Source organism: Moschus berezovskii, chromosome 23 (assembly GCF_049115385.1).
Source record: "Moschus berezovskii isolate FMDL1 chromosome 23, NW_MosBer_1.0, whole genome shotgun sequence".
Classification (NCBI taxonomy): Eukaryota; Metazoa; Chordata; class Mammalia; order Artiodactyla; family Moschidae; genus Moschus; species Moschus berezovskii.
Window position 1 is genome coordinate 27513252 of NC_142482.1, and position 20893 is coordinate 27534144.

Sequence of the window (20893 nt, forward strand, 5' to 3'; positions counted from 1 at the left end):
TTTGTCCTGGAATGCTGATTTTAATTAGTGGGTGTTTTTGTTTTCCCAACTTTTTATTCAAGTATAATACTCATATTTTTTTAAAAAAGAAAGTGCCTGCACTATAAATGTTCAGCTGGTGAATTTTCACACACTGAGCACACCTGTGTAATAAGTATGTGGGATTAAATTTAAAGCCTGTTTTTACATTTCCAACAAACCAGACATATTACTTGGTGCTGGGCCAGAGTCAGAGGACTTCTGATCCCAAGCAGGTGATTTCAGACAGAGAGCCTGGGAGACTGGGCGGATCCAGAGTTTAGGGGCTGCGGATAGAGACTGAGAAGCAGGGTTAAGTGAGGGGGGGGGGTGGGGGGTGGGGGGGGTGGTTAATGGTGCAGGGCTGGGGTCTGCGGCTAGGGAGGGGCCGCACATGCAGGAGAGGAGAGAGACAGTGGAGGCTGCCCTGGAGACAATGTCCACGCCCCCCACTCCCCCCTCCACCCCACTTATGTCCTTCCACTTCCAAACTTGGAGGCGGATGAAGCCAAGCTCCGGGACCCAGGTAAACCGGGAAGAATGCTGTAGTCGCCAAGCCCCGAGGGCGCGTCCCAGTGACTCAGCCTTTGCCAGGAAAGGGGAATCCACCCCGCTCCCCAGAACTTTCAGACAGCAGCCTGATCCGGGCTTGTTCCCGGGGCTCCAGGCCGGGCTCCGCAGCAGGCAGCCCGGCCCAGGGAGTGGGACCCCTTCCTCCCCACCCGGGGGGCCCTACTTCCGGCCGGAGCCACCTGGGCTCATCGCGGGGACGCTGCCTCTTGGTGGCGAGAGCCGTGGGGGCCACGTGGTCCTGGCTGCGACGGCGCCACGAGGACCTTTGAGCATCGTAAGGAGCGACTGCGGGGGGGCTGGCGAACACCGAGAAGAGGCCCTGGGTCCCTAACTCGGCCCCTGCGTCCCAGCGCCGGCTTCAAGCCCGGGCTTGGAAGGCGGAACCGGGAGAACTGGCCTGGCGCCGCCGCCGCCTCCCTAATTGCTCACCGGCCCTAGAGGTGGGGAGCCCAGACGCGGCTCCCGGGCGTCCTCGGTCTAGCGCGGCCCAGACGCCGTCACCCCAGCGGGCGGCCCCACCTGATCGTCTCCGGGCCCGCCCAGCCCTCACCCGGTGGGCCGCAGGCTCCACGCCTCCCCCTTCCTGGGGGATCGGGTGCCAAGCTAGGGTCCCTGAACTAACCCCTACCCCCACCACGACTGTCTGGTCGCAGCTCCTTCCCAACACGGCCCTGAGGAGGGATCCAGCTCAACTCCAGATGGGTCGCCCGGCTGCCCCACCCCCACACACCCCCAAGGGGCTCACTCTCTCCTCTTTCCCAAGCACCCCGCAATTTGGAAGGCCTCGGATTCCAGTGTGGAGCCAAATGAAGGGCTGAACTCCAGAACCTCTCTTTGCCTCCAAAGCCGGGTTTCTGACCCAAATTCCCACGTGCGGCTGGTGGGGGTGGGGGAATCAGGGATGCTGAGGGCTGCTACTGGGACACGGGAGGATCGAATGTCACCAACCGGATTTCCCGAAGGGATAGCTTCTGGCGGGGTGGGCACCCGGTCTGTTCCACAGCTTAGGACCGCGGTCGGGGACCGAGGGAGTGGGCGAAGCGTGCCTGAGAAACTCGATCACTCCCCACCTTTGGGACAACGAGATTTGGGGGCCACAAATATTCAGACAATTGGCACGAGGTAGTTGTGATCACCGTGGTTTTTTTCCCTCTCTCGTTCTCTTGCTTTTTCCAAAACTTTCGCAGAGTTTAGCGCAGGCGAAGGGGAACTCGCGGCCCCTTTTGCAAGCTTCTTGGGGAGTTGGGCCTGGGAGGGGGGCGGAGATTTGGGGAGACTGGGGCCCAGCTCCGAAAGCGCGGAGGAAACGCGCGGAGCCGGCTTCCTGTGGGGGCTCCGGCCGCGGCGCCCCGCGGACAGACGTGTCCGGCCCAGGCAGCGCCTAGCCCGGCGCGGGGGAAGGGACGTGGTGGGGGGGCGCCTGGGAAGGCGAGGAGGGGCGGGGGGATGGTGGGCGGAGAGGAGGGAAGGGAAGAGGCGAGGCGAGCGGGGGAGGAGCGCGGGGGCTGCAGGGAGAGCAGGCAGAAGCAAGGGGGCGAGAGGCGCGCTGGCGCCGAAATGCGAGAGCGGAGCGAGTGAGAGGGGAGGGGCGCGGAGAAGCCGAGCGGCCCCTGCGCTGGGGCGCCCGCGGCCGGTGCGCATGGCAGGCCCCGCGCGGTGATCCCCGCGAGGCGAGAGAGCGGCGCCCAGCTCCCTAGAGTAAGCCAGTCCCGGACCCAGCCGGGAGAGGGGTGGGCGCGCGGCGGCCGCTGGCTCGCCCCCTGCCCCGGGCCCCTTTTCCCCGGCGCGCGCGCGCGCGGGCACCTTCCGCCCCACCCGCTGAGCCTTGTTTCTCGCAGGTCCCGGGCCGATGTCCCAGGCGAGTGGCCAGCACCCCCCTCACTGCGACGAGCCCCATGGAGCCCCCAGCGCAGCCCCGGGCCCAGGTAGGAACCAGGGATGCAGAACAAGACCGGACGGGAGCAGGGGCTAGGCGGCTGGGGGAGGGTGGCTGGTAATTCTCCCCTCTCCTCTTTGAGAAGTGGGGAGAGGGTTCGGGGGAGCCTGCGTGGAGGTGGGGGCGAGAAATCTGGGTATCGGAGACCGGGTCCAAGGAGAGTGGAGGGCTGGGGCGATGGGGGCAGGGCCCGAACGGAGGCGGCCGCGCCAAGTTGGCTCCAACTCTCCCCACTCCCAACACCAGACACACACCGCAGTGTCTGTCTGTCCGTCTGGGATCTGTGTCCCAACCGTTTCTGCCCAGTGTGTAAATATTTATGGGGGCCTCAGGCGGAGGTGGGGGTGTCTGAGTCTTTCTCTCCTGCCCTTCCCCCATCCTAGCCGGAGCCTAGCGCTTCCCGAAAACTTTTGTCCACAGCGAGCGTCTACAGGATCGGCCTCTCCCCTCCTTGCCATCTCATCTAGCTCGCCTTCCTCCCCACCCGGGCCTGGCCAGCCCCCGCCACTCCTACCCTGCTTGCACACACAGACACACACACACACATATGCACACACGCAGAGTTTATCTCCCCACCCCCACCCCTCTCCTTCTCTCTCCCTGCTTCTCTATTTCGGTCACTCACCCCAACCAAGTGCCCACCACTCAAGTGAACTGTCCCTTCCTCCAAACAGGATCTGTAACCTCCCTGGGATTATTCTTTCAGGAGCCTCCCCCCTCCCAGGGTTTGTGACACCCTAAGGGGGCCTGGGAAGGGGGCAGGGGCCCGGAGAGTCCTGGTGATGTGGCTCTCTGTCCACCTTCTCACCATACACATGTGTGCTGAGGCTCCCAGTGGACAGCAGGGACAGGGAGAAGTCAGGAACATCTGGGGTTTGTTGGGGAAGGCGGAAGGGTGGCGGGCAGGAGCACAGGCCCGGATGTCATGCCTTTAATCTCAGTTCTAGATTAGTCTGATCATCTGCCTTCCTCTCACCCAGCCCCATTAGCCCTTTCTTGCCTCTTTGAGTCTCCAAATAATGGAGGTCTCGTCCTAGACCTCTGACATGAATTTCCTGCATGGCCTTGGACAAGTTTCTTCCCCTCTCTGGCCTCAGTCTCCACATTCACCCATAGGGACTGGTCTGCCCATTTGGAAAGACCCAAGTCTACCTGGTGTGGACGTTGGCCCTTTGGAGACCCAGGGCTGTGGAGGTGGAGGCGGGGGAGTCTAAAGTGGTGGGAAGGCAAGTGGCAGACAGCGGGCCAGTGGCCCACACATACATGAAACCAACGTGTCTGCTCCACATCCCGCCAGCCCTCAGAACTGCCCCCCTGAATGTGGGGGCCCTGAAGTGGGGACTTCTGGGGTATAAACTCCTTGAGGAACTGGGCTGCTGGAGCCTGGGGGGAGAACTCGGGGCAGGGGCCTGGGAAGGCTCTTTCTGTCTCTTGCCCCTTCTCTCTTTCTCGGTCTCCTGATTCTCCGCCTCTCTCTCCGTCTCCCCTGCCTTCTTCCCCGCTTATCCATCTTCTCTGTTCTCTCCTCCACTCCCTCCTTCCAAGACCCTCTCTCCTGTGTGACCCGGTCCCGCCCCAGCTGGGGGGAGGAGAGGCTGAATGTGCTGGAGCCTGGAGCCCGGACAAGGGCCAGGGTGGGCCATTGGGAGGGCTAAGTCCTGGGCTGTAACTTGAGGCCGGAGCCCCAGCAAGCCCCCTCCCCAGCCTGGGCAGGGCCAGACAATGTGGCTTTCATAACACGAGAAGGCCTGGCTCTGCCGCCTTGGGAGATTGAGCCTGCTGCCCAGGAAGCCCAAACCGCAGGAGACCCAGCCAAAACCCCACAGACGCCTGAATCCGAGACCAGAATCCCCCACGCTCCCTGCTGAGCACTGACAGAACAGCAAGGCCACGGCCACGGCACTACTCCGGAGGGGGGTGGGGCCCTGACACAGGCAGGACCACCAGGGAGCAAGTCAGCCCCTCCCTCAGCCGCCCAGGATGCAAACGGGGAGCAAGGGGGCCCAGGGCAGCTCTGGTCGGGGCAGGTGGCCAAGCCCCCACACCCTTGGCTCCCCCAGTGGCCTCCTCCTCCTCCAGCCCTGAGAGCCCTGGGAGCCTGGCTCCCTAACCCACAGCAAATTTCTGTCCAGCACTGGGGCGTCACATTCCTGCTCTTGGTTCTGAAGTGAATTTCCTGGGGAATTGGAGCTTTTAGACCTAAAATAAAACCAGCCGGACCCAGCCTAACTGGTCAGCTCAGGCCCCCTCCAGCCCTTCGCCAGGTGGCCTGGGGCTGTGTCCCGTGTGTCGCAGTGTGTATCAAGCAAGTCCACATTCTTACTGTCTCAGTGCCAGGCGCCAGCCCTAATCCTCACCTTCTGGTTCTCTCTCCTCCTGCCAGCCTGGGGCATTCTAGACTCCAGAACTCAGTCCTCACCATCAGACATTGGCTAAGTGCCCCTGGGGGTGCAAAGATGACACTGGCCTCACCCCAAGCGAGAGCTGGGGAGGGCAGCAGTCCAGCTGAGGACCCACGCTTCACTCCCAGCTACAGTTTACCGCAGGGAGCTCTGGGTGCTGAATCCTCAGGAGGTGGCCACTCCGAGGAGGGACTGTTGGCTCGAGGGTCAGTGAGGTCTTTCTGGAGGAAGAGGTGAACCTCCCGCTGGGTGGTGAAGGGTGATTGGATTTGGTTAGAGAGGAGGGGCAGGACCTTCTGATCCAGAGGGACAATAGAAGCCTGGATGGATTGGGCAGAAGGCCCATTGGTGACCTGGGACCACGGAGAGGTAAGTCGACCTGGAACACAGGATCCATCCATTGATTAGGTTGAAGGTGTAGACTGAGGCCTTGAATACCAGGTCAAGGAGGGACTGGGATGAAGGTCTCCAATCACTGCTCTCTGAGCAGATCAGATCCTGCCTGTCTCTGCAGAGATGGTTGGAGCTCCCTGGGGGAGAGGCTGGGCCCACTGTCCACAAAGACAGGGGAGCGGGCTCGGCTGGAGGAAGCAGGCATGGGAGCTCGAGGACGTGGGTCCTGTGGGCACTTTCCAGACATGAGCTGAACCCATCCCACCTGGAAGAGGTCCCCCCAACTCCCTCTTGGTCCAGGAATGGCAAGCAAAGGGAGCACACAGGGTCCAGCTGAAGCTTGAGTCTTTCCACTTCCCTCTCAGGCTTATGGATTTAAACGTGACCTTTCCACCCTCTTCTGGGGCTGTCTTTCCAGAACTCAAGGCATTGTCCTGTGCCAAGGATGAGAGTATGTCGAGGCATAGGGACCCTTGCCTTTCTGCATTTCCCCCTTGGAGATGGAGACTCTTGAGAGAGGTGCAGGACTAGGGCTTCTGCTCAGAGGTGCCCACCACATGGCTGGCTCCCAGTGTAAAATTATCTTATTTTTAATTTATTATTATTATTATTTTGGCTGCATCTTGAGACATATGGGAGGTGCAGAGTCCTAACCACTGGAGTGAGTGAGTGATAGTCACTCAGTCATGTCCGACTCTTTGCAACCCCATGGAGTACAGCCTACCAGGCTTCTCTGTCCATGGAATTCTACAGGCAAGAATACTGGAGTGGGTTGCCATTTCCTGGGAATAACTCCTGTGCACATTAGAAAGAAGTGGCTGTTTGATCAGATGGGGCAGATGTACCTGTGGGTGAGCAGATGGCACCTCCAGGGAGGGTGGGACCCCAACCAGGGATTCTCACACCACCCCCACCCTGGGCAGGCGACTTCATGCCTAGGCAACTTAAGCTGCTTGTCCACTCGTTGGCCCTTGGCCTTTGCTGGCCTCCCCACCCTCCAGAAGCTTCTCCTTAGAGATGTTCTCCCCTCTGGGGCCGAGCAGGGGTCTCCTAGTCCCAAGAAGGAAAACTAGGGTCTTTCAGCCTCTTGATGGTTGACCCCGTGGGCCCCACCTCTTGTCTGGGTTTGTTGCTCCATGTGCACACTGCGAGAGCTGGCTTTTGGTCCAGCCTCTTGGCGTCGCGGCCCCGGGGCCGTGTGTCACCCACAGACGAGTTTCCCCGCCACTTCTCGTTCCTCCTCAGCCTGCGCCCCATCTCTGCATCCTCTGCAGTTTCCTCTTCTGCCCTCAGTGTTTCTCCTCCAGCGTCTGCTGGGTCCCCTCCGCTGCCCTCTGGCTCCAAGAGGTCTGTCTGTCTGTGTTTCCAGGTCAAGATAACTGGACTGGATTTACTTTCCTCCCTGGTTTCCTTCCAAGGTCTGATGCTCACCCCAGAATGGCAGGCTTCCTTCAGGAGGGGCCTCCTCAGGACCTCGTCTGGGCTCTCTGTAATTTCCTGTTCCCACCAGTTTCAAGGTCACCAGCCCTGTAGGTGACTGTGAGGAGAGACTGACCAGAGAGTGGCAGTCGACACGTCGGGGAGGAGGGCCGGGATGGGGACCGGTCTCCTAACCCTGCTTTCTCAATTTCCTCCCTCTCCAACCCTGGGGGCCCAAGAGAGCTGCAGGCTCGGCTCCTTCCACTCCAAGAGTGACAGTGTCACCTCTGTCTGCCCTGGTGACCTCAGGAGCAAGCCTGGGGCGTGACCACAAGGCCCGCCACGCAGTTACCCTATCTTCCCTCGTTCATGCTGCAGAAGACTCCTAGGCTTGCATGCACACACACACACACACACACACACCACACACACACACACACACACATACACCCCACACCCCAGGGAGAAGTGCCCGTCTTCTCTGTTTCGCAGTCCGTAGCTGCCCCTGCTGTAACCCTTGCCCTTCAGAGTGTGTGACTGACGCCCACCCCCACCCCAGCAGAGAGCTCCTGGGTCAGCGACCTGGTCTTTCTCACCGTGTCCACCCAGTGCTTGACGTAGTGGGAGGTGTGTCGTCGCTGTCACACTAAACGGCACAGGAAGGAAGGAGGAAAGGAAGGAAGGGAGAGGAGAGAGGTCAGGCAGGGGCTGGGCGGTGGAAGCGTATGGGAGTGGCCCCCTGCGTGCCAGGTACTGCTGAGGGTTTCATTTACTCTTTGAAACCTTGAGGGACAAGCATGCTTGTCCCCTTTTCATGCAAGGTGACCTAAGTCCTGGTAACTCGCCCAAGCTGGTATCCGGTAAGAACCAGGGCTTGGGTCTTCCAGCTCCTGGCTCAGGCCTCTGTCATTCCAGTGCCTGGGAGGGTCGGCACTCCCACTTCCGGGCTCTGGCAGAACGCCTCTGGGGCCAGAGGCTGGAGCTGGGCAGCCCCCTCCCTTCCTGGGAAATAGAACTCAAGCTGTGAGCCTCCCTCTCAGCTTGGTCTTGGCTCTCCAGCATCCCCTCTGCAGCTCTGTAGATCAGGCTCCACCACGAGGCAGGCAGCCTGACTCCCCCTTGGGGGTCATCTCTGCTCCCCTGCTCCCCCTAGTCCCAGCCTTGCGATCTGCCAAAAGCCACTTGTCCTCCTATTAACCAGGTGGTGAGAGGAGCTTAAGGAATGGATGGGGCTGGAGGAACCCACCGCCTGCCTCCCTGGGCACCAGGAGAGGTTCCCAGCACGTAACTGCCACCCTTCAGGGGTGGCTGCAGCCCCAGTGCTCCCTCCCCACTGTCGCAGTTCCCAGCTCCAGGCAGGGCCAGTGGTTTCCCTGGGCCGGTTGGAGCATGCCTGCTGTTCTCTGTGCAACCTCCATGGGGCCCCTGGAGCCTCCACCCCCTGGCCATGGGAGACCAGAGTCTTTGGAACAAGGATCGTCCAGGGGTCTCTGAGCCCCTGGATCGTCCCCTCCCCTCCAGATGCTCCCACCCCCTAGACCTGAATTGCTCCCTCTTATATCTCCCCGCCCCATCCTCCCCGCCCTCATTTGGAGACAGCTCAGAGAAAGACCCCGTCCCTAAGGCCACCTGTGCTCTGTGGTCGGCTCCGCTGCTGTCTCTGACACTAGTCTTTGTTTCTGTCCCTGCGGTGTGTCTCGTGATCTCTACATGGTGTGGACGGTGGGCGCTGACCTCTTACAGTCTGGATTTCATCAGCCTTTCTCATCATCTTTCTCTGTGGCTCCCTGTGTGGCTCTCCCCTCCCTGAGCCCTTTGGTCTCCATTTCCATCTCCCCTGCTCCCACATGGCTTGGGGGAAGGGGCACCCTCTTGGGATGCTGCTGCCATTCCCACTGCACGACCTGGGGGCTGATGGGAGGCCCAGGCTGTACCCCGTCATTGCCCCACCTCGGCCCCTGGCCCCGTGACCCCAGGCCTCACTTTCTCCTATCCACCTTCAGGCCTTCTCACGCCTGGTCACCTTTCTGCCTCCCTGTGCCACCTCCCAGCCCCCAGAACTTTCCTCCCCTGGGCCCAGCCGGCCCTGGTCCTGCTGCCTCAGGACCTGTGGGTTTGAAGGTGGCTCCATGTCTGCCTTCCGCCCACCCTGGACAGAGGGACCGAGCCTCTCACTGTAATTACATGTGGCTGCCGGCCGCCCCTTCCAGCCCTCCTGGGCCGTCTCCCTGTCTCTCTTCCTGCCTGGAGCGCCTCCGCCTCACCCCAGGCTTCTCGGCCTCTTTCTCGTGGTTTCACTGCCCTGGTTTCTCACCGTTTCTCCTGCTGTGTCTTGCTCCCTCTCCATCGCCTCTGCCTCTGCCCCCTCTTTATCTTTCTCTCAATCGCTGACTTGCTCTTAGTCGCTTGCCTGTCCGGGGCCGTCTGTCACTGGGCGTCTGCATGCCCAGTCTCCTGAGTTCCGATGCGCTATCTCTCTTCGCTTCTGCCTGTCACACCCATTTGATTCCTTCTCTGCCCACGTCGCTCTGGATGCCTGTTCCTACCTCCCCATCGCTGACTGTCTGTTCTCTCCTGCGCTGTGTCTCTGCCTCCTTCCCCCACTTTCCTTTGTACCGTGCATCTCTGGCCCCCTCCCTGACCACACACACACACATACACACACATGCACGTGCACACACCCTTGCTCGCTCACGGGCTGTGGTTGGAGAACTTTCTATTTTAGAGGCTGGCACCGTTACCAGATAGGGTAAGGGCTGGGTAACTGGTACAGAGACCAAGAATGAGGGCTCAGGGCATTCTGGGCTGCGGGGAGGGGACCAGGAAGATGTCCCTCAGTCGTCTGCTTTTTTCTAGCCCAGACCCCATCCCTCCTCCCTGGGCTGGAGGTAGTGACCGGATCCGCTCACCCCGTGGAAGCAGTGCTTGAGGAGGGCTCCCTGGAGGAAGCAGCGGCAACCCCCATGACCCAAGGCAATGACCCTGGGGCCCCCCAGGCCCTGGACAGCACTGACCTCGATGTCCCCATAGAAGCTGTGACACGTGAGTCCTAGGGGTCCAGGGTTTGGGGTGGCAATAGGTGGGGATCACTCTAGGGAACCCAGTACAAATGGGCTTTGGGTGCCCACGGGAGCCTAGCCTGGGCCAGGACTTTGAGGTGTGGGCAGTGGAAGGGTGTAAGACATTGTCACTGTCCTTGCTGTCTAGGAGGATATCCACATCATTTCTATCCACAGAATGATTTGGGTAAAATTAATTCAGAATGAGTGTGGACAGGCTGCAGGCAGTGTGGTTCAGAACGAGCACGCATGCAGTCTACGGAGGGGGGCTGGGAGTTGGGGGCAGGAAACTGGAGCCCGAGGCAGCCCAGCTTTCAGGGTGTTGAGAGCAAAATGGCAGGAGAGCCGCTTCTAGTTGCTCTGGGTAGAAAGGAGCAAAACTCAGCTGTGTTCCCAAGTTTGGCTCCGCATCTCCAAGGAGGTCCTGGATGGGGAGAATTCACCACCATCACCCTCAGAAGCAGGGGAAGGGGCTTCCAAAATCATTTTGTAACTGCCAGTAAGATCGGCAAAATCTATGGGACACATTGGTACTTTTCAACTTTATTTTTCTGTATGAGCTTTCAGACTCTCCAAATCAGCCTGTGGTGAGGCAGCCAGATAGCTCTTGCCAAGCCCATTTTACAGATGAGGAAACTGAGGCTCCCTCACCCTGGACACAGACCAGGGAGCTCAGGTTTCCTGGCCCAGGGCTCTGTCCTATGCCTGCCTGCCCTGCTGGTATGGCAGAGTCGTGGAGCCGCTTTCAGGCAGGGCATTTGGGGTAAGCTGGACATCCTGGAAGTTGGGGTTACTAAATCCTGCTAGCACACTGCCCTCGAGACACACCCACCAGCAGGACCGAGAGAAAGGGGTAAATGCCGTGGCCACGGAGGAGGGGGCCTAGACGGGACAGACGCTCCTGTGTCCATGGGCCCTGGGTGTTTGCTCTGTGACTCAGCCCCCACGGCCATGGCCACAGGCGAGCTCTGTATCCGCCCAAATCTCCCGGGGCCCTCAGCTCACCACATGCCCCCGCCCTCTGGTCACTGTGCCTGTGTTTAGGCAGCAGGGCAGAGGGCACCGAAGCTGGCCAAGGACTCAGCACGGTCATCCCCCCACCCCGTGGAGCCCAGTGGTGGGGGCAGGATGATTCAGGCCTGGCCACTTCCCATGGCCTTGCCCCTGTTTACCCAGATGCAGCCGCTGCTCAGGGCCAAAGTCTCCCGGTGTGGCTCTGTCTCCCATCCTTGCCCTGACACCCACCCCACCCGCCCAGCTTGTCCTCAGCTCCTTTCTCCCAGTCTCCATTTCCTTCCTACTCCACTGCCTAGCTGTGGAAGCTCTGGCAAGTTTTATCCTCTCTGGTCCTTGGTTTTTTCACCTATAAGATGGGCTAGTAACAGTAGTTCTGTTTGATGCTTAATGAAATTATGACACATAGGACTCTCAGCACTGTGTCTGGCCCCTCATCACAGCTCAAAACATGTGGCTCCTAATTACGAGAGCAGTGATGGTTGTGGTGGTAGCAATTCATTCCTCAGCCCTTTGTCTCCCTACTCCTGCCCCCTTCCTCACCCCTCTGCCCTTGGAGTCCCACCTTTTAGCCTCCAGGCTGATCCTACCTCTGACCCTTACCTGTGTGACCTTGAACAAGTTTCTATACATCTCTGGGACTCAGTTTCCTCATCTGTAAAAGGATACTGCCCCATAGCAATACAGAGAACAATTCGCACCCCAAGTGCTCCGAACAGTGTCGGCATGCAGGGGATGCCCAGCAAAGTGCTCCCACCATTACTAGAAGGTCTAGCACCCCCAGTCAGGCCCCCTTCTGTTCCCTCAGCCTCCAACACCCCCCACCACCCCCCGACATCTCCTGCCACAATCCAGACCCGGAGGTTTGGCCTGAAGGGACCTGGGGATCCAGACCCCAGGGCCGGAGAGAAGGAAGCACCCCAAATTTACACATTTACTGAGGGTCCTCAGGGCCAGAGGATCCCACCCAGGAGTCAGGGACCCTGAGCAGAGGGGTCCTCGAACTCTTGTGACCTCTTCTCAGACTCCTGCCCTGACACATATACACACACACGCACACACACCTGCCCGCAAACCTGAGTGAGGTGTGGGAAGGAGCCAGGTGCTGGGATGCTCTCCAGGACCGTTTTCCCCGCACCCCACTGATAAACTGGTTTGGTCCCTCAGTCTGGGATGGGGACCCAGGGTTCCTGGCTTCCAAGGTCTTCCTGCTGGCCTCCCTCTTCCCTCTCCCGCTCCCCACCCGGACCCCAAGGGCCACTCAGCAAACTTTCTTCCAGCAGGGGCAGGGGAGCTGGGGGTGGAAGGAGCAGGAGTTGGGGGGGCTGCTGTGAGGAGCCCCCCTGGATTCCAGGGCCAGGCGTTCATCTCCAAACAGATGTTTCCAATGAATCACCCGGCACTCAAAGGGCAGAAGCAGCTGGGGGCTTGGCAGGGGCCAAGGTGACAGTTAACTACTTCCCTGCTGCCCCTCCGCCCCTCTCCGCCACCACTCTCGCCAAAATCCCTGGACCCCAACAGCAGGAGAGTGGATTTTGCGTGGGGTAAGATGGTGGGGTGCAGGACCCTGCGCTTCTCCCCTTGCCTGCAACTCTGTCTGTTCTCGAATGACCCCCAGCCTGGAAGTCAGGGGCCAGGCTCCACTCGGAGGCTATTCTGTTATGCGCCTCTGGGCAAATCATTTCTGCTCTCTGGGCCTCGGTCTCCTCGTCTGCAAAAATGCAGATCAGCTAGGTAACCTGGGGTGTATCTAGGAACGAAGCCAGCAGGAGTCGAGCAGAGCCCTGGGAGACTGCCGGCCACCCCATCCCCCACCTTCTCCTCCATCGCCCTTTTCTCATGGTCTCTCTAGGCCAGCCCCAGGGGAATCCCTTGGACTGCACCCCACTAGTGGCGAATGGCTCTGGCCACCCCTCGGAGCTGGGCGGTGCCAGGCGGACGGGGAACGGTGCCCTGGGTGGCCCCAAGGCCCACCGGAAGTTGCAGACTCACCCATCTCTCGCTAGCCAGAGCAGCAAGAAGAGCAAGGGCAGCACCAAGTCCGCTGCCTCCCAGATTCCCCTCCAGGCGCAGGAAGGTAAGCTCACCACTCCGGCTCCCCTAGGGAGAAGCCTCCAGAAGTCTGATGCAGGGAGCGGCAGCAGCATCTTTACTAGGTTGCTTAGAAGCGCGGCATCCTATCCCCACGCCAGGCCCTCAAGATCCAAACCTCTGGGTGAGGCCCAGGAGTCTAGATTTTAACAAGCTCTCCAGGGAGTCTGATGCAAGATAGAGAACCTTCCAGAGGACACTTATTGGGTAAAGTGAGACACATCTGAGCTCTTAAGACCACCCCTTCACATCCCTCCTCTCTCAGAGTTGCTGAATTCAGTGTACACCTTTGCACATGACATGTTCATAACTTTCACCCTTCCCCCTCAAGAGCAGGTTATGCCCAAGAACCTTATTTATGAAGGGGATATTCATGCATTTAAAGTGAACAGGGAGGCATTCCTTCATGGTCCAGTGGCTAAGACTCCACGCTGCCAATGCAAGGGGCCTGGGTTTGATTCCTGATCAGGGAATACCACAAATAAGACCCAGCACAGCCAAGTAAATACATAAATATGTTTTAAAATGAAACAAAGGTAACGGAGCCAGGCACTGTGCTGTATGCGGGGAACCCAGGACATGGTTTCATAAAGCTTTCATGAGAGACACGAACAGGTCATCTCACTCTGCGATACGATAAATGAGGAGTGATAAAGTGAACACGGGGATACCCACACCAGCCCCAAAAACTGGGGAGGGGAGTCTGGGAAGGCTCTGGAGGTGTCCGAGCAAGCCTTAAAGGACCAGTAGGAGGATCCAGCCAGGGTGCGTTAGCACGGAGGTGAGAACTGACTCATACGGCTAGTTGATGAAATTCCAGGGGAGGAATAGTGAGAGGTGAGACTCCTAGTGGGGCTTCCAGGTGGTGCTAGTGGTAAAGAACCCACCTGCCAACTCAAAAGACCTAAGAGATGTGGGTTCGATCCCTGGGTAGGGAGAAGCCCCTGGAGGATGGCATGGCAATCCACTCCAGTATTCTTGCCTAGAGAATCCCATGGACAGAGGAGCCTGGCGGGCTACAGTTCACAGGGTCGCAAAAGATTCCCTGTACACAGGACCGGGGTGTGGGCATCAGAGCCTCCGTAGCAGTGTGAGACTCCCACCGGACCAGCAGCCTGTGCCAGGGGCCCGCCTGGTCAGAGGAACTGGACACAGCCTATGGCCCAGCCCCTGGGAGGAGTGCCAACCAAGCACCCTGGCCACACGCTGAGCAGTTCAGAGCCTGGGCTGCTGAGCCAGCGCCGCCATGTCCAGCTGGATGCCCGAGGGCGGGAGCATGCGTTAATTCCCTCCCCTTCTATTTATTTACTCAGCACCCGCAGTGTGCCAGTGCTGGACGCCCGCCCTTTTCATGCTGGCACTCTAGTAGGTGGCAGAGCTGTGTAAGCTGTGGAAGGTAATGAGTCCTAGGCAGGGAGGCAGAGCAGGCCTGCGGGAGGGGATGGGGGTCAGGTGGGCAGCTTGCAGTATTGAAGAGGATGCTCGAGGAAGGCTTCACCGAGGGGAGACATTTGAAGGAGGAGAGAGAGCTAGCAGAGCAGGTTTCTGGGGCCAGAGTGCTGAGAGAACAAGGGGGCAGTGCCTGCAGGATGGGGAGCAGCCACTGTGGCCCTGGTGGAGTGATGGCAGAGGGGCCTTGGGGGTCATGGAGCACTCTGGGCTTTTCCTCCCAGGGAAGTGGAAGCCACTAGAGGGTTCTGAGGGCGGGAAGGATGGAATCCAACAGAAGTCTTTCACGGGTCCCCTGGCCTCTGTGTGAATGCAGGGGTGGCCAAAGGCGGGGAGTGAGTAAGGATGCTGTCACTGGGCAAGAGCTGAGCGGGGTGGTAGGATTCCGCATAGATTATGCATTTATTTCACTTTTGTCTGTGCTGGGTCTTCACTGCTGTGCTTGGTCTTTCTCTAGTTGCAGAGAGCGGGGTCTACTGTCTAGTCACAATGTGCAGGCTTCTCATTGCCTCCCTTGTTGCGAAGCAGGGCTCTAAGGCGTGTGGGCTCGGCAGCTGCAATTCCCAGGCTCTAGGACACAAGCTCAGTAATTGTGGTCCATGGGCTTAGTTGCTCCACAGCATGTGGGGTCTTCCTGGACCAGGGATCCAACCGGTATCCCCTGCATTGGCAGGTGGATTCTTGACCACTGGACCACCAGGGAAGTCCCTGGATCGGTTTTGAAGAGACTTCTCCAAGCCTCCATTTCTTCATCTGTATTGAGGGGTTGAGACAGCCCCACCTCAAGGAGTGTTCACAAGTTTAAATGAGTTTAATTCCTGCAAAACACTTAAAACAGGGTCTGGAACATACCCATCCTGGGTATGTTCATGAAATAGATAAATGACCGAGAGAGTTGGTCCCTCGGAAGCAGGGACTCGGGATCCAGGCTGCCGGGTTTCAGACCCTTGCTCCCTGTGACTTCCCTGTGCCTCGGGGTCACCTGGAAGGTGGGTCCCGTCATTCCTCACCGAGTGAGCCCCCGGCCCTCTCGCCCGCAGACTGCTGCGTCCACTGCATCCTGTCCTGCCTGTTCTGCGAGTTCCTGACGCTGTGCAACCTGGTCCTGGACTGCGCCACGTGCGGCTCCTGCAGCTCCGAGGACTCGTGCCTCTGCTGCTGCTGCTGCGGCTCCGGCGAGTGCGCCGACTGCGACCTGCCCTGCGACCTGGACTGCGGCATCCTGGACGCCTGCTGTGAGTCAGCCGACTGCCTGGAGATCTGCATGGAGTGCTGTGGCCTCTGCTTCTCCTCCTGACCGCTGCACGCTCCGGAGGCTGCCCCGAGTCCCTGACTGTCACCCCAGGCCGCGCTGCCCCCTCCCACTGGGCCCTTCCCATCCGCCCTGCACCCTCCTGGAACCCCAGCCCAGTGAGAGGGGGTGCCAGTCCTCCTTCCCGGTTTCCCAGGACCTAGTGGGGGGCGATGGGAGGGGGACTGCTCCTGGATCAGCTGCCAGGGCTGCCGAACACTGTGAAAGTTGGGGGAGGGGGCAGGGACATGGGGGAGGCTGGGGCGCTGGGGCCGTGCGCTTCTCTACCTCTCACTGCCCCTGTGCCTGCCTCCCCTGTGCCCCATCCCAGGCTTCGAGGACAGCAAAATGTGAAAAGAAACACACCCCACCTGACCTCAGCCAAACCCCTCCCCAATCCCCCTCCTGGGGTCTTGGTGGGGGGGCCTGACCCATACAGTGACCCCGGAGGCAGGGCTGGCCTTGGGCCCAGGGTGGGGTGGGAGGTGGGAACGGTATAGAAAAGACTGGAAGGGGAGAGGGAGGGAATGGAGGGTGGGTCTGTTCTGTTTGTTGCTGTAAATAAAGATGTATGTCCATCTCAGATTTCCTCAGGACTCATGAGTAACAGCCATGGACCAGGACTCTCAAAAGCAAACACTCCCACAGCCCTCCCCCCAGCCTCCCAAATGAATAGGGCCTTCCTGGCTTCTGGGCACCCCCTCCCTTGTTTCGTCTTCCCCCCTGAGGGAAGGAAGGAAGAGAGGTACCCACTCCCCACCTTTATGTCCCTCTTCCGGCCAAAGGGATGGAGAAGCCCAGACAGGGAAGAGTTAACCCTTGGCATAGAATTAATTAACAGCAGATGTGTTCAGGTTTTGATTAATTAATCTCCTGCTGACTCCAGTTTCTCGAAGCCATGATGGCTCCAAGGCATAGGGTGACGCCTATGTCAGTGGCTGAGCCGTGCCTGGAGAGGGGGCAACCAGTGCTGGCACTGGGACGCGTTTGTGGCCTGAGTGGGTTTCACGTGGCCCAGCTGCAGTTGACCCCCTGATTGCCAGGGGGCTGAGATCGAAGAAAGCTGTCAGGACTGGTGGGAGCCTCAGAGGCCACGTGTCCAGGGCCCTTGGTGAGGGGTAGGGGTTGGGGGTTGGAGAGGGAAGACCTGAGCACTGAGGCTGAGTGTGGGGAGGGCTTTCTGGACCAAGCACCCCTCCACCCGGTCCTGGACCTGGAGGAAACCAGGACGGGTTCAGGGTGAGTGAGAGGACATCTCGTGGTTGGCCTTGGATTGTCCTGAGAAGACGTGGCTGAAGAAGGCCTTGAAAAATGGAGGCCTCCTGGGAAACTGGTGGGCGCTGCTTCCAGGAACGAAGGGTGGAGAGGCCCCGATGGATTCTGGAGGAAAGGAGGGAGCTCAGGAAAAGGGCCAGATGAAATCTGAACTCTCTGAAGGAATGCCACGCTAGGAGCAGCCCACGGCCTTGGGCGTGAGCTGCAGTGTCAGCAAGAGGAAGTGACAGGAGGTGGTGCGGAGGACAGCCCCCAGCGCCACACCTCCCCGCACCCCCACCCCCCACCCCCCGCAAACTCATGCACATGTACTCAGACCTCACTTTACCAGCACCAACGTTTTCTGACTTCTGGGAGCATGTAGGAAACTCAGGACACAGAGGAACTGACCTCCCCAGGATCCCATCAGCAAGGTCAAAGTCGAGAGAGAAGCCCCATCTTCTCGGCCCCCCTCAGCGTTCATTTATCTGCTCATTTGTCTCAGGTTTGGGGTTTGTTTTGTCCTGTTTTTTTGTTTAGTTATTTTATGCTTGAAGAACAAGCGTTTCGAGTCTAATCTGTGTATACACGAGCTTTTGCCTGGATCGTTTTCCTTTTTATTTACAAAAATGTCAACATCCCCCGCACATTGCACTGTTTTTATCACTTGACCATTTTGCCTTGGGGACTCTTCTTTATCAGCACATTGAAGAGGGGCCTGGAGCTTCCCCAGGGATAAGCCGCCATGATCCAGGTGCCCAGCTCCGCTGAATCCCATCCATTCATTTCTCTGTTATAAACAAGTAACGTGAGCATGTCCCTTTGAACAAATGAGCTGTTTCTGTGGAACAGTCCTGAAGGTGGGATCAAGGGGCCTCAGGGCATGTGTTTGTGACTTAGCTGACCTCAATGAGGGGGTGCCCGTCTGCCCACCATGGCTGTGGGGAGTGTCCACTTCTTACTGCTGCCTCTCTGTCCCCAGGAGGATGGACGATGGTGGGGGGGCTCCTCTTCAGTCCCCACTCAACCCAGTTCCTTACCAGGGCTGGGGTTCAAGGAACTTGAGGGTGGCTGGGAGAACCAGGGTTGGGGGTGCTCCTGACCAACTCAAGTTCTGGTCCAGGTGGGCAGGAAGGCCCCCTCCCTCCCCTCTCCCCTCCATGGGGGCTGAGGCAGGAAGAGGCACCTCTGCAGTCCAAATAGCGATTTCCTGCTGCAGGACAGTGGCTGAAATCCGAGAGGCTGAGCTGGGTGGGGGCAAGACAGGGGCGGAATTTAGCCAGCCTCCCCCAGCGTGCATACACACACACACACACATGCACACACACACACACTCTCTCTCTCTCCCTGCCTCCTTACAGCCACATACTCATGTGCCTTCCATAAAGTCACACACATACCACACACACAGACACACGGAGACACACCAGACATATATACACATGCGGTCACACACTGCACGTTTCAGAGCCTGCAACACTGCCAGCCCTGCTCAGCCTGACCTCTGTGTCTGCTGTCCTCTGCCCACGCACCCATCCCAGGCCTGCCCTGCCTTCCCCACCTCCGCATCCTTGCCCAGGTGGTCTCAACTTTGCTGGGAGGTAGATGGCATTTAATGGCATTGGAGGTGAAGGAATTCCAGTTGAGCTATTTCAAATCCTAAAAGATGATGCTGTGAAAGTGCTGCACTCAATATGCCAGCAAATGTGGAAAACTCAGCAGTGATCACAGGACTGGTAAAGGTCAGTTTTCATTGCAATCCCAAAGAAAGGCAACGCCAAAGAATGTTCAAACTACCGCACAATTGCACTCATTTCACACGCTTGTAAATTAGTGCTCAAAATTCTCCAAGCCAGGCTTCAACAGTACGTGAACCATGAACTTCCAGATGTCCAACCTGGATTTAGAAAAAGCAGAGGAACCAGAGATCAAATTGCCAACATCCATTGGATCATCAAAAAAGCAGCAAAGTTCCAGAAAAACATCTACTTCTGCTTTATTGACTATGCCAAAGCCTTTGACTATGTGGATAACAACAAACTGTGGAAAACCCTTAAAAAGATGGAAAGAACAGACCATCTGACCTGCCTCCTGAGAAATCTGTACGCAGGTCAAGAAGCAATAGCTAGAACTGGACATGGAACAACAGACTGGTTCCAACTTGGGAAAGGAGTATGTCAACGCTGTATATTGTCACCCTGCTTATTTAACTTATATGCAGAGTACATCATGAGAAGCTTTGGGCTAGATGAAGAACAAGCTAGAATCAAGATTGCTGGGAGAAATATCAATAACCTCAGATATGCAGATGATACCACCCTTATGGCAGAAAGTTAAGAAGAACTAAAGAGCCTCTTGATGAAAGTGAAAGAGGAGAGTGAAAAAGTTGGCTTAAAACTCAACATTCAGAAAACTAAAATCATGGCATCCGGTCCCATCACTTCATGGCAACAGTGGAAACAGTGACAGACTTTATTTTGGGGGGCTCCAGAATCACTGCAGATGGTGACTGCAGCCATGAAATTAAGAGAGGCTTGCTCCTTGGAAGAAAAGCTATGACCAACCTAGACAGCATATTGAAAAGCAGAGACATTACTTTGCCAACAAAGGTCCATCTAGTGAAAGCTATGGTTTTTCCAGTAGTCAAGTATGGATGTGAAAGTTGGACTATAAAGAAAGCTGATGGCCGAATAATTGATGCGTTTGAACTGTGGTGTTGGAGAAGACTCTTGAGAGTCTCTTGGACTACAAGGCGATCCAACCAGTCCATCCTAAAGGAAATCAGCCCTGAGTATTTATTGGAAGGACTGATGCTGAAGCTGAAGCTCCTATATTTTGGCCACCTGATGCAAAGAACTGAGTCATTGCAAAAGATCCTGATGCTGGGAAAGATTGAGGGCAGGAGGAGAATGGGAAGACAGAGGATGAGATGGCTGGATGGCATCACCGATTCGATGGACATGAGTTTGGATAAGCTCCGGGAGTTGCTGATGGACAGGGAAGCCTGGCGTGCTGTAGTCCACAGGGTCACAAAGAGTTGGACATGAATGAGTGACTGAACTGAACTGAACTGAAATGACATTATCTTAGAGGTCACCCACCCACCCAGCTCCACCCACACATCCTTCCAGGGCAAGCCCTGGTTCTAGACCCTTCCCATCCACACCGTGGCCCTTCTCTGTCGGCTTCCAGTCTCTGCTCTCTGACCAAATGATCTCAGCCAGGTTCTGCTGTGGGCCCTGGGAAGAGGCCCTGTCACTCTTTGGACCTCAGTTTCATTGTGTGCACGATGGAACAGTGATGAGGCTCTGGAAATCGAATGACGGTCCCAGTGTCCGGGGAAGTGGCCTGCCTCTATGGTTTTCTTTCACCCATGGAGCAGGACATCAGCCTCCCATTTGCCCAGGAGACTTCTTGAAGGGCACCCTCCAGCCCTGGATTGTCTAATCCAAGACAAGCATGATCACATTTGTGTGAGGACAAGGTGGTCAGGCCAGGTTGAGTTGTCCCTGGCCAGGACTTCCCATGACCTCTGGGTGATCCCATGTGTTTGCCCTGTAACCAAGCAAGAAGCTGAGCCAGGGGCTGGCTTGTGCGGGGAGAGGTGCTCAGCCACCCTCCTCTGCTTCCAGAGCATCCACCAGCTTCTCTCACTTCTTTGACACATTTAATTGGCAATTCCTGTACTTGAACTCAGAGTCAGGCCAACCTGACTTCAGGCCTTGAACCCCTCATGGCTCCAGGACAAGGAGGGGACACCTTTAAGCATCATCAGTGATGCTGAATTGCCTGTAGTCATTCCCTGGGGACTTCTCCAGTTCCCTGGGAAGATGGGGTAGTCTGGGGGGGGCAGAGGGGTGATTCCTGAGGCTCAGGAGGATTACTTCAAACACTCCCCATTGTGGAGCAGCAGGAAAGAGGAGAGGATTTTCAGGTGGCATAGTGGCAAAGAACCCGCCTGCCAATGCAGGAGACACAAGAGACGCAGGTTCAA

The 20893-nt window shown here is 57.8% G+C and overlaps 1 protein-coding gene across 3 annotated transcripts; it reads left to right on the top strand.

The window, feature by feature from the left end:
• Window positions 1–615: 615 nt before the first annotated feature.
• MDFI (MyoD family inhibitor) lies at window positions 616–16157 on the top strand. Of its 3 annotated transcripts, none has more exons than XM_055406811.2 (5): window positions 616–865; window positions 2430–2516; window positions 9598–9783; window positions 12667–12891; window positions 15395–16157. In XM_055406811.2, exons 2-5 carry the CDS (start codon window positions 2441–2443, stop codon window positions 15649–15651), a joined length of 744 nt encoding a protein of 247 aa, XP_055262786.1. In that variant the 5' UTR covers window positions 616–865; window positions 2430–2440; the 3' UTR covers window positions 15652–16157. The 3 variants fall into 3 exon arrangements, with proteins under 3 accessions (XP_055262786.1, XP_055262787.1, XP_055262785.1); XM_055406812.2 differs by lacking the exon at window positions 616–865 and adding an exon at window positions 892–1713; XM_055406810.2 differs by lacking the exon at window positions 616–865 and adding an exon at window positions 2072–2289.
• The last annotated feature ends 4736 nt before the right edge of the window (window positions 16158–20893 follow it).

Excerpts from the sequence above, each read along its gene's own strand:
- MDFI (XM_055406811.2), top strand. The coding sequence starts at position 2,441 with ATGTCCCAGGCGAGTGGCCAGCACCCCCCTCACTGCGACGAGCCCCAT. Across the intron at positions 9,784-12,666 it reads CCCCATAGAAGCTGTGACAC|GCCAGCCCCAGGGGAATCCC; the intron begins GTGAGTCCTAGG and ends TGGTCTCTCTAG. Across the intron at positions 12,892-15,394 it reads TCCCCTCCAGGCGCAGGAAG|ACTGCTGCGTCCACTGCATC; the intron begins GTAAGCTCACCA and ends TCTCGCCCGCAG.